The following is a 13,438-nucleotide window of genomic DNA, read 5'->3' on the forward strand; positions in this document are numbered from 1 at the left end:
CATCATGTTTCTCTAGGATTGGACATTAAAAGCATAAAGGCACACAGAAATTGGCAAAAAAAAGGGCTATTAAGAAAAAGATTTTAATAAGTGTTGCAGAGAAAACTGTTGAAAGGTGTCATTTCAGTTAATAAGTCAGTGGTGAAGATGAGCAAATAAATTATAACATTCGGCTTGTAAATGAAACAGATATTAAATTTCAAATTGGAGTTACAATGAGATAGCCATGATTTTTAGAGAAACATGATGATTTCATGAAGATAAAGTAAAGTCAATGGCGAGTCATAAAGAGTGAAATTCTCCTCATCACGATACATATTGCTAAGTTTATTATAAGGGGTGAAAGTCTCCTCATCTAAATAAAAATTGTCAAGTTATCAAACCATAGGTTAACATCATATTAAAGTGACACCGTATAAACAACAAGGAACTCTTTTGAATAATTTTATTAAAATAAAAATAAGAGATTATAAGACCAGTGACTGAAACAATTGGCTTCAAAGTAGTATCCAAAAAAAAGTTTGGGATCTCTTGCCAATACTGAGGTCTTTTTCTCTGAAATAAAAAATTGTTTAGTTACATTAAGAGAAATAAAGTTGTATGATTTTAAATTAGATATAATATTGAAGATTTAAATATATTCTCAGCAACAAATATATAGCTAGTCATTTTCCATTTGAAATTATATCAGCCAACTAATTTCTCTGGCAGAAATGCAGACCAGGCCGCAGCTTGTAACTGCCAAAAAGACAGCTTGTTCCATCACTGCCCTGGAATTCAAACCAGACTCATTGACTTGCTGATAGAGAAGCAAGCAAGAGTGAGCCATCAGGGAGCAGCAATAGGCTATCTGTAAATTCATTGCTATTGCCTCACAGCCTGCTTAAGGATAGCCTCAATTCCCCTATTCTGCGCATCCTTCAATGCCGCTCCCCCTTCTGCAGGGATAGTCGTCCGCCTGGTGATGGCACACACCAGTGCATCCATTTTCAGAAAGCACAACTGCTCTCTCGCTGCTAGATCCAGGGGTACAGTGCTTCTAAGGCTCATCCCCTTTTAAAATTAGCTTCCAAGGTTTTCCATTCAAGATGAATCAATTCTTGAATAGTATCCATAATGCTTTATGCAAATAAACTAAAATGGAATTCTTCTTTGGCTCAGACACAGAATCAGCACCCCCAGCACCTTCAGTGTCTGGGAGATCAGAGCCGGCAACTCATCTCTTTGAAAGAACAGCAACATTGTTCCATACGGCTCCAACCCCAGAAGAATTTCCCCATCCTCCAGGAAGTAAGTATCGCCTTCATCATCCGTGCCATCTGGGTCCCTATCAGCATTACCTGCAGCAAGTCTACACATACTCCGACACGTACCCATGGCACCAGGCATGTGGGGATCCGCAGTCTGCGATCCTGAACTCTTAGGTTTGACCGGCTCTGCTGATTGTGCCTGAAGAAAGAGCTACAGCCCTTAAAAAAATTCCACCCAAGAAAGGGTAGAAGGATCCATACGAAAACTAGGGGTTGCTGGTCCTGCACCCACTGAGTTGCCTTCCCCTGCTGACAATCCAGTTACGGGAGCCCCAAAACCAGGGGAAACCTCTGTCAGGCCCCCCTTTGGTCCCATTCCCACATCATTTTGGGAAGGACCGGGCTCAGCAAAATCAGCTGGAGATAACTCTCCATGAGCCTCCAAGCAGCACTGACACAAGTCAGAAGGGACACCAGGCTGAGGTGCTCAAATATGTCAAGCAGCACAAAGGGTAAGTCGCTTAGCCTTCTTTCCTACCAGTGCCATGGATGAACACCCACTAGCAGCATGCTCCCAAATGCGTCTGACAATTGTGCGCCAACTGTGCATCCGCACAAGTGAGCCTGGACAGGGCCCTATCTGTCCAATAAGCACCCACTACAGACACCTAAAAGTTAGGTGCCCAATATGCAGACCAGGTAGGTGTCCACTTGAGTGCACCAGCATGAACTGACGTCAGACAATGTTTCACGGCAAACTTGCATGTAGAAAAGCACACAAATGCTACTGCGGCCTACCACACAGCATTTGAGTAAAGCCTGAGAGCGGGGCCTAGCCAAAAGACTGCTCAACCTGCCACAACACTCCAAGCTCCCTCGGAGATGGGAATGGACGTCGGATCAGCGGGCCGAGGCTCAGAAACCAGAAGGAGAATAGAAACCCTCACTCTTTTTTTTTTTAAATATATATGTATTTACTCTTTACCTGAGCACAGCCCATCCTGGTCAAGTATAGAGTTGGTCTCCGGCTGCGGGGGGAGAGGGAAAGGCCTCCACTGATGCGCTCGGCTTCTTGCACTCGCTAGCCTCTCAGCTGTTTCTCTCTCTACAGTTAAATCCACGCCAGAAACCAGCTACCAGACCGAGGCATGACTGAAGGAAGGGCCATAAGGTATCACCACAGGAGAGCGGAGTGAATTAATTTCTTTCTTTTCTCCTTTAAAATTTTTTTTTAAGCAATCCCCAGTAGGGAAATGCATGTCCACCATCTGCTGGAGATGGAGAATACTGACAGGCAAATATCAGTTCAGGGGTAGAATTATATACCATGACATCAACTTTACTCTGTCTCCATCTGCTGGTAGAAGTGCATAACCCACTGGTCTGAATGCTAAGAAACTTGTACTTAGTAGCTCTAAAATGTAAGATCACAGTCCATCCTACAAGATCCGATTATGAATATCTTTTGTCTTGATTGGAATAGAAAAGCTGTGAAGCGCACCATCTTTCAGTATAGTTGAACTGTACTTGAGAATTACTAATGTACTAGGCTTTGCCTGGTAGAACTCCAATTTTAAAGCAAATTATTTATTTAGTATAGTAAGAAAGTATTCATTGCACAGCTCTTATTCTTTCAAATTAATTTTCTATTATATTTTACCTGTTGGCCCACTGGACAGCTTTTATTTGTTTTTACATTTGAACACCAATTTTCCATTTTTTTTAACCCCTATTCCTCATGCTGGTCTGGGAGGTTGAGACCATTAGCAGTTTTCTGGAGTGTGCAGGAGTCACCCCTCTCTCTCTCTCTTTCTGCAGCCAGACCTCTTTATCTCTTCGGGCATTTTCACAAGGAAGTTATTTAACCTAATTGTATGCTGTTTCTGGTTATATTCTTTAAAGAGGATTTTTTTTTTTTTTTTTTTTTACAGAAACAGAACCATAACATTTTTAGAGCCCTTACAAACATAAGCTCCTTTCACTAAACAAAGTTAACAAGAATTAATTAGTAAGCAACTAATTTAAAGGACACCAATAATTTTAATACTTTAGTTTTTTTAGTTTTACTCGTATACTTTTAAGAAAAAGCTGAAGACCTGGCTGTTTCAGCAGGCTTTCCATTAATACACCCTTTTTGACAGCTAAAGCCCAAAAGCAGATTCCTCTTTTAGTTTTAGTTTTTTTTTATTGTTCTTATTCTTTTAAAGCATTATTATATTTATATTTTTGTTTTTTTATAATGAATATGTTCTTAGTTGTACTTTTATGACAATTTTAATGTAACATTGTATTTATTTCCATTCTATGCTTTATCTATGTAAACCAATGTGATGTGTTAACGAATGTCGGTATAAAAAAAAAAGCAATAAATACATAAATAAATAAATATAGTTTCAATCTAGACCTGAAATTAATTTGAAAAAACTGAATGAAATGTAACAAAATAGACAAACGCTACAGTTAATCTCAAAGCATCCTCCACCTAAGTAGCAGTGATTTGTAATTAGAAGGCAAGACACATGCTATAGCGCTGCTTACCAGTTTGAGGGAAAGCTTCATGGAAAAATTGGAGGGAGAAGGGAGTTCAGGAAAAAGAGAGAAAGAAAAACCCATCAGTAGAAGATGAACTTTTGTGTTCTGGTTCCATTTTAATTAATAGCTTTATCAAACAAATACACCCATTTCCACAGATTGACAATGAAAAGAATGGAAAACTTGTGATAAGATCTGTGTAAAAGTTCACAAGGTGAAAACTTAATCTCCTTCCTATAGCTACCCTTTAATTACTGTGCCTTCATTATAGTAGCATTTAAATATAATAGACCCAAAAATTCAGAGAAGCTGAAACACACCCTGAGGGTATACAGCACTAAAGCAGAGTTGCTTACCTTTAACAGGTGTTCTCCCAGGACAGCAGGATGTAGTCCTCACATATGGGTGACATCATCAGATGGAACCCTGTCACAGAACACTTTTGTCAAAGTTTCTAGAACTTTGACTGGCACACTGAGCATGCCCAGCATGCCACTAACCCTGTAGCCAGCAGGGGCCCCCCTTCAGTCTCATTTGTAGCAAAAATACCAGTGAAAAATAAAATAATAAAATGTAAGCGAACTCAACTCCATGGGGTGGCAGGCGGGTTTCGTGAGGACTACATCCTGCTGTCCTGGGAGAACACCTGTTACAGGTAAGCAACTCTGCTTTCTCCCAGGACAAGCAGGATGGTAGTCCTCACATATGGGTGAATAGCAAGCTACAGGCTGAGTCATACGTATGAGGCCAAGCAGCACCGAACATGTGCAACAGGCACAACAACTAGGGTGCTGTTGGCAAGGATGAGGCAGCCTGAAATTCACAGCAGGTCGAGGTAGGACAAGTTGGGTTCCTACACTGGAAACAAATTTCTTAGGACAGACTGGCCAAAGATGGAATCTTGTCGCCCAGCCTTGTCCAGGCAGTAGTGAGCCGCAAAGGTGTGGAGAGAGCTCTATGTCGCAACCCTGCAGATTTCAGCAATCGGTACTGAACGGTAGTGTGCTACTGACCTTGACATTGCTCTGACTGAGTGTGCTTTCACTCGTCCCTGTAGTGGAAGGCCTGCTTGCTGGTAACAGAATGCAATGCAGTCTGCCAATCAGTTTGATAGTGTTTGCTTGCCCATCGCATTCCCAAGTTTGTTCTTATCAAAAGAGACAAAAAGTTGGGTGGACTTCCTGTGGGCTGTAGTGCAGTCTAAGTAAAACGCAAAAGCAAGCTTACAGTCCAAGGTGTGGAGAGCTCGCTCCCCTGGGTGAGCGTGAGGTCTTGGAAAGAAAGTGGGCAAGACTATGGACTGATTTAAATGGAAATCAGTTACCACTTTAGGAAGGAATTTAGGGTGAGTGCGGAGAACCACTCGGTCATGGAGGAACCTTGTGTAGGGTGAGTAGGTTACAAGGGCCTGTAACTCACTTACCCTGAGAGTAGACGTGATGGCTACTAGGAAAAGTACTTTCCATGTAAGGTATCTAAGTTCGCAGGAGTGCATTGGCTCAAAAGGAGTGAGCATGAGCCGTGCAAGTATGACACTGAGGTCCCTTGCCATAACCAGTGGCCGTAGAGGAGGCTTAATCTGTACTAAATCTCTCATGAAGCGACTCACCAGGGGTTGAGCCGTTATCAGGGCATCCCCTATTCCTTGATGATAAGCAGAGATGGCCATAAGGTGCACTCAGATAGATGAAAAGGGATCCTAGCCCTTTTGAGTGCATCACAAGGTAAATCTCTTCCATTTAGAGCGATAGGATTTCCACATGGAAGGCTTCCATGAAGCTACTAAGACTTGAGATACATCACTTGAAAGGTTGAGTGGTTGTAGTATAGGCCTTTCAACATCCAGGCCGTCAGAGAGAAGGCCTGGAGGTTCGGGTGGCATAACTTGCCGTGATTCTGTGTTATGAGGTTGGGCAATGTGCCCAGGTGAATGGGGCCCTAGTTAGAAAGGTCACAAAGTATGGGAAACCAAATTTGGTGCGGCCAGTACAGGGCTATGAGAATCATTAAGCCCCGGTCTTGTTGTAGCTTCACGAGAATCTTGGCTATCAGCGGAATCGGAAGATACGCATATAGGAGACCTGTGCTCCAGGGACAGATGAAGGCATCCATGGTTGGTATTCTTTGGTCCCTTTGTAGAGAGCAGAAGCGTTCCACTTTGTGGTTCTGACTGGACACAAAAAGGTCGATGGTCGGCAGACCCCACCTGCGGAAGATTCTGCTCGCAACCGAGGGATCCAGAGACCCTCATGGGGTTGGAAACGTTGGCTGAGGCGGTCCGCCTGTGCATTCTCTGTGCCTGCTAGATAAGTGGCTCGCAGTAGTATGGAGTGCAACAGGGCCCAGGCCCAAACCTGCGTCACCTCTTGACAGCAGCTAAGAGTCCGTGCCCCCCTGCTTGCTCAGGTACTAAATTGAAACTTGGTTGTCTGTTTAGATCAGGACATCTGTGTTGGAGAAGCAGTCCTGCATGAAGGGCGTACCGCATCGCCTGAAGCTCCAGAAAGTTGATTCGATGGGTCACTTCGGCAGATGTCCAAGTCCTCTGAGTATGTGGGCCTTGGACATGGGATGTCCAATCGAGGTTGGAGGCATCCGTGGTTAGGGTCACCTAAGGAGCCGGTTGCTGGAAAGGCTTTGTATGCCCACCATGTAAAGGACAGGCGAAGTTGGCTGGTGATGCATACCAGGGACTAAAACGGTTGAATAGCTTGTCACCACTGAGACTTTAGAGTCCATTGGGTCACTCTCATGGCTAGGCGCGCCATTGTGGTGACATAGACCGTGGTTGCCATGTGGCCGAGCATCTTGAGTAGGTGGGCAGCTGAGGTGGTTTATCGACGGTGGATAACGATTGCCAGGTTGGACAGCGTAATTGCATGGTCATTTGGTAAGAATGCCTTGGCTAGTGTCCTGTCCAGTTCTGCTCCTATGAAGGAGAGATGGTAAGACGGTGTCAAATAGGATTTGGAGTAATTGATTAGAAATCCCAGTGAACTTAGAAGCCTTATGGTGAGGCTGAGGGAGTCAAGGGCTCCTTGTTTGGGCTGACCTTTTATGAGAAAAACGTATATGCCCCTGCTGTGTAACTGTGCAGAGACGACTGCCAGGCACTTTGTAAACACACGGGGTGCCGAGGCGAAGCCAAATGGTAGGCCCTTGTATTGATAGTGCCTGTGACCCACCACAAATCGCATATTCTTGCGATGAGGAGGGAAGAATGCAATGTGGGCGAATGCATCTTCAAAGTCCAGAGAGCAGAGCCAATCTCCTTGTTTTAGCAGCAGAAGCATGGTGCCCAGGGAAACCATTCTGAACCGTTCCCTGTGAAGAAATATGTTCAAGGCACGGAGATCCAGGTTAGGCCGGAGGCAGTCTGTCTTTTTTGGAATTAGGAAATACCTGGAGTAGAACTCTCTCCCTTACTGATCCGGTGGAACCTGTTCCACGGTTCTGGCCAGCAGAAGGTTCGAGAGTTCTGACTCGAGAAGTCCTGTGTGATCTTCCCATCTCCAGAATGAAATGGGTGGGAAGTCCAGGGATATTTTTGAAAAATTTTGAAGGTATCCATGGGTTACATGGACAGTACCCACTGGTCCATGGTAATTGGGTGCCAATTTGTTGCAAAGTGGCATAGGCGGCCCCCCACTGGAGGATGGCTGCCGGTCCCTGGAAAAAAGTCAAAATCCAGCCGCAGGGCCAGCTTGCGAAGCTGGCTGTGGCCTGGGTGTTTTCGGTTGGCGTGCCTGTCCACTCTGAGGTACCCGAGCTGGTCGTGCATGGGATGAAGGAGGGAAATATCTACGTGGCTGGTAAAATTGTCTTCTGGTGTCCCTATGTGTGCCCCTGCGGGCTATGGAGGGAATATCTGGTGAGACAGTTGACAATTGACATAGAGTCTCATGATGGTCTTTTAACTGAGCCACTGTGTCCTGGATCTTGTCCCCGAACAGGTTGTCTCCTGTAAAGGGTAGATCTGCAAGTTTGTCCTGAACCTCCGGGCGTAGGTCTGATGCCTTGAGCCAGGCCCAGCACCTAGCACTGATACCTGCTGCCAAGACTCTGGATGCTGTTTCAAAAGAATCGTAGGCAGCTCTGACTGCATGTTTGCCTGCTTCCAATCCTTTCTATAGGAAGGAGGACAAGGCTTCTTGTTGTTACTGTGGCAATGTCTCTGCAAGCTCCTGGACTTGTTTCCAGAGATTTCGATTATATTGGGTCATATATAGTTGATAGGCTGCTATTCACGCTATCAATATGGACCCAATGCATCTAATGCCTTCTGTTCCTTGCCAGGAGGAGCAGAGGAATGTGGACGTGAGCGTTTAGCTCTTTTCTGCGCTGATTCCACAACCATAGAATGGTGTGGCAGCTGAGGTTTCTGAAAACCTGGGGTTTGTTGGTACATAGCATCTGTCTTTCTGTTGTCTGGAAGTACAGTACCTAGATGTTCCCACAGGCGGTGCACGAGGTCAAGGAGGACTTCGTACACTGGTATCGCCATTATCTCCTTAGGAGCATCTACAAATTGTAAGACCTCCAACATCTTGTGACGAGAATTTTCTTCTGTTACCAGTGGAAAAGGGATAGTCTCAGACATCTCTTTGACAAAATTTGCAAAGGAGAGGTCTTCCGGAGGTGATTGTCGTCTCTCTTCCGGGGGTGAAGGTTCTGAGAGCAACTCCTCGGAAGCTTGTGAGGAATCATTCGTAGATGCATCTCCCCATTGATCATAGGGGCTTTCCCCAACTCCTGGAGGACTTCCTGATGGAGAAAGTATGCCAACGCCAAAAGGGCAAGAAGGCATCGATGGATGTGGCATCAGAACCGAGGGAATCAGTGCCGGCATCGAGGGCACTGGGGCAAATGGGGTGTGCTTAGGCAATGATAGCCCCGATGGACCTGGAATGGGTTCCGTCATCGGTGGTTCCCGTGGAGGGATCTGGCCGGGAACTGATTCTTCCTCCTCTGAGGAACCCAGTATTGGTATCGGGACCTGCAGAGACCTTTATGGATGATTCGGTGCCAGCATGTTCGGTGGTACGGGCTGAGTTGCAAAGCACTGATGAGCGTATCGAGGTGCTCGAGGAGCGGTGTGAACATCGAGGTAGCCGGTTCCTGTGCTGGTATGGGGGCTGGTGCTGGTGGTGATTGAATTTCTCATAGCGCATTCAGCACTGCCTCTTGGACTATGCGGTACAATTCCTCCCGGGGAACCGGCATGGGTGGCACGGTGATTGGGGTAGGAGGCAGGCTAGGCGTCACCAGAGCTTCCATGTGGAGGCTCGGTGCCCGGTACTGGTATCGGTGGGGAATGCCTAGGGGTCCTGGGTCCAGAGGAGATGGGGGGCTCCTCTCCCCGGGCCCTCTTCGCAGGCGGCTCGATGGAAGTCGATGCCGCTGCAGTATCGGTGCTTGCACCGGTTGGGGACGCCCATCGGTGCCAGTGTCGATGTTTCCCTCGGTGCTCGGTCCGGTCTTTCCCCAGCACTGAGGACGATGACACCGATGTCCTCGAGGTAGTCGGTAACAGACAGTCACCCTGACCACGATGCTCCTGGCAAATCGTCTCTGAGGTCGATGGACCTTCCATGGTTGGTGGCGCTTGAACTGGCGTCGATGGAGCAGTGCATTTCGAAGCAAACAACTGCTCCATCTTGTCCAGGCGAGCGTGATGGCCTTTGGGGGTCATTTGTGTGCAACTAGAGCACCTTTGAACGTCGTGCGAGGGGCCTAGGCACAAAACACAGACGTCGTGCAGGTCCGTTATGGACATAGTCCTCGGACACTCGGGGCACTTTCTAAACCCGGTCGCCATGACAAAATTTTGGCGGGCACGCAGTTGATGACCGTCGGGCACCGGAGCGGTAGGCCGCCGGGAATCGACCGCAAATACCGGAAAAAGCACTTACTGAGCGCCAGAGGGAACGGAGCGCGATGGGGGACCCCTCTGAGGGATTTTCTGAGAGGATAAACTTCAATAGTTCCGTGAGGAAAGTTGTGAGAAATTTCTCACAGAGCTCCTAAACCATGAGGGAACTGCTGTGCAGAAAAAAAGAGACTGAAGGGGAGGCCCCTGCTGGCTGCAGGGTTAGTGGCATGCTCAGTGTGCCAGTCAAAGTTCTAGAAACTTTGATAAAAGTGTTCTGTGACAGGGCTCCATCTGGTGATGTCACCCATATGTGAGGACTACCATCCTGCTTGTCCTGGGAGAATGTACATACTCTCAGCAGGAGAAGGGAACATTTTCATAGATTTTTTTTTCCTTGGCAGATTGGAGCTTAGTTTCAGATGCTACAATCTGATATCTCTTTGGCCCCTCATCAATCCTATCAGAGAGGATCTACTGCAGCATACGCCACCCTGACAGGAATTGAATCACCTTGTATAGCACTGCGTTTTAGTACTGTACACTTAGCTGACACTTGGATAGAAAACTTAAAGTTCTCCTATACTAAAAGTTACACTGGCAGCATGGGTGACAAGGCCTCACACATTGAAGCTGTTCAATCATTATAAGTCATAGAGATTGTCTCCTATTGCCCCATGCCCAAATGTTCTCAGTAGCTATTTCTGTTCTTGTCCTAAGGTCAATAGGTTATTCAAGTTCCTTTTGACTACAGTTAGCATAATAAGATCCACTGTCCAGAGGCTGTGGGGACTACAGGACATTTTAATGTCTTAAAACGGATCTATATGAAAAGAAATAATATTGGCATATTTTAAATGAGGACATTAAACTATAAAATCTGATTCTCCAGACTCTGAAAGGGCAGTCTATGACAGCAGGTTGGACCATGTTCCATGGAGGGATGTTCTAGCTGTGAGGGAATCTACCTGTTCTGCTAATTAATGGTGTTCAGAGGAACCAATATCACAGACTGTTCTTCAAATCGGATGAAAACAAAATAAAACAAAACAGAGCAGTCTTTGGTGCAGAGAGGAATGTGTGAGGTGAAACCATCGATACTAGAGTTAATGTGACTGTGGTAAAAGGCACATCAGAAACCAGTATGACAAGCAGAAGTTAAAACAGCAATTAATGATTTCCTAGTTTCTCCCTGGATAAGCAGGAACAAATAGCCACACACGTCGAGTGACATCATCCGACGGTGCAGATGCAGGAAAAAAATCTCTCTCTAGTTACAAAGGACCAAGAAGTCTTTCTGAGCATGCACAGGAGTTTTTGCACTGCTGCCAGCCCTCAAGTCTTCTTAGTCTTTTTCGTCTTATGAAGCATCCTAATGAAGGAAACTTCTCTGCTCTCTCAATAGCTAGCACCACAATTTTTTAAGTTTTTTCCTTTATTTTCTGAGTTTTAGTCATGCTTTCATTTTTTTGAGCCAAAAAATGTATGTTTTATTTTATTGTTTTTTATTTGCCCACATTACCAGTGTATGTTCAAAATACATTTGCCCACATTACCAGTGTATGTTCAAAAATACATACATAAAAATGGGCAGCCAAGATGTCCATAATCTTTGCCTCAGATGTTTGGGCCACACTTATGATTCCTCCAACTGCAGCCTTGTGGGAAAATTGCACTCAAAGCAGAAAATACAGGCACATTAAGTTACAGTACGAATTGTCTTCGCCTTCTGACAGAGAAGGCTCCTCTTCTAAAAGACCTCACAGGTTGGAGTCACGGAGACGTGGGGATCTGGACTCCTCATTTCAATCCTCTAAGAAGGGGAGGAAATATGAGGCACTAGGGGCACAGCTGAATCAGCAATGTAAAGTTCTTTGGCGCCACCTTAGAGAAATTGAGATGAAAATGTTTGGTTCTGTCCTTATCAGGGCATATGTCCCTGTCTTCAGCATGAAAATCCTCAGCACTAGCGTTGGCGTGAATATATCCTCAGATCTATCCTCATCTGCACAGAAGTAAGCGCGAAGGTCCTTGATGCCATCATCATCAGAACAGAAATCTTTGACACCATAATCATCACCCCTGAAAGAGTCACATGTAAAAATTCCTTCTAGAAAATACTCCCCTCCTTTATTAGCACCTGAATCTTATATATCATCAATAAAGACTTTTCCAACTCCTCCAATGCCTCCCTTTTTGGAAACATTTGTCCACAAGTTGTGGAATGAGGTCATATGAGATTATATGAAAAAAACCCCAACCACATCTAAAGAGAGTAATGACGCCTTATCTATTTTGGAGAGATTTGCTATAGACATTCCAAAGCAATCCCCCATCATACCCTATCAAAAGACCATGTACTCTCCTTTGCCTAGAGAATCCTTACAAATAGATTTTCCCTTGATACTTCCAGATTATGAACACTTAAAACTATTCTGATCAGTCAGATTCTCTTCATACCTTGGAAGACATCATGGATATGCTTCCAGATACCTCTCCAGAACCTCCTAAGGATATGTCTTATCCCACTTTCTTGCAAAAAATGACAAAAAATATTCTCCTTAAGCTAGAAGATGATACTCTACCTTCTGAAGAATTGCAAGGTGTTCTAAAGTTCATCCAAGCTCCTAAGCAAATAGGTTCATAAACCCTACAAAGAACTTTAAATCAAAATCTGGAAATCACCATTATCAGTTCTTCCTGTTTTAAAAATATTGATACAGAGTTCAAAAATGACTAGACCAGCTAAGTCTAAAGCTTTTTCAGTGGTTCTTCCTACCAAAGAATCCAGATTTTTGGATATTATTGGAAGAAAACAATTTCAAATGGCTATACTCCAATTTAGGATAGCAGCCCACCAGCTCCAGATGGTGCAATATCTATGTAAACACATTACAAAAGATAAGAAAATCATCCTTACACGTCTCTGGTGATACCTCACCTACAGTACTGTGTTTAGTTCTGAAGACTGTATCTCAAAAAGAATTGGGACAGGATGGAAGTGGTCCAGAGAAAGGTGACCAAAGTGGTGTGGGATGCGCACCAGAAGACTTATGAGATGAGACTGAAGGATCTGAATATGTATGCCCCGGATGCGAGGACAAACAGGGAAGATATGATACAGACTTTTAAATTCCTGAAAGTATTAATGAGGTACACAAATCAAATCTTTTCCAGTGGAAAGAAAGCTATAGAATAAGGGGTCATGATATGAATCTCCAAGGCGGTAGACTCAGGAACAATGTCAATAAATATTTCTTCAGGCAAATGGTGATGGATGTATGGAATACCCTAGAAAAGATAGTGAAGACAAGAACGATAATGAAATTAGAAAAGGTTTGGGATAAACACAGAGGACCCCTAGTGGCTAAAGGAAGGAAATGAAGAAAAGGGGTAACCTGTATGGAGCAACAGTTATTACCCTAAAAAATAAATACATAAACTTGCTGAGCAGACTAGATGGACCAAACTGATCTTTTTCTGCTGTCATGTACTATGTTACTATCTTCTGCTCTTCAACATGAAGATTTACAGAAGTTAACACCTTTAATAAATGAAGCAGATGAGTGTTCCAAACATATGGCTGGATCCATGGATGCTGCTTTTGTTACAACCTCCAGAGCAGTGGTTTGTTGTGTCTGTCGGTCCTCGATGGCTTCGCCCCATTTGTCTCACCTTATTCACGGCTCCTCCCGCTTACCTGGGAAAGATGGCTACCGCAGCGTCGTCAAGCTGACCTCTCTGGCGTCCCCAGAACGGCTATGGTACAGCCTCCCACCATTGCTCC

At 44.8% G+C, this 13,438-nt stretch overlaps 1 protein-coding gene across 14 annotated transcripts in view; it reads right to left on the reverse strand.

The window, feature by feature from the left end:
• FNBP1 (formin binding protein 1) overlaps positions 1–13,438 on the reverse strand; it is a 547,949-nt gene that overhangs the window by 81,131 nt on the left and 453,380 nt on the right. For 10 of the 14 annotated variants that reach the window (XM_029614281.1, XM_029614288.1, XM_029614282.1 and 7 more), the window contains one exon: positions 3,789–3,803. The exons of the other annotated variants lie outside the window; for them this stretch is intronic. In XM_029614281.1, the coding sequence (XP_029470141.1) occupies positions 3,789–3,803 (15 nt within the window). The remainder of the gene's footprint in view (positions 1–3,788; positions 3,804–13,438) is intronic. 14 annotated transcript variants of the gene reach the window in all.

The sequence above is a fragment of the Rhinatrema bivittatum genome, chromosome 8 (assembly GCF_901001135.1).
Source record: "Rhinatrema bivittatum chromosome 8, aRhiBiv1.1, whole genome shotgun sequence".
Lineage (NCBI taxonomy): Eukaryota > Metazoa > Chordata > Amphibia > Gymnophiona > Rhinatrematidae > Rhinatrema > Rhinatrema bivittatum.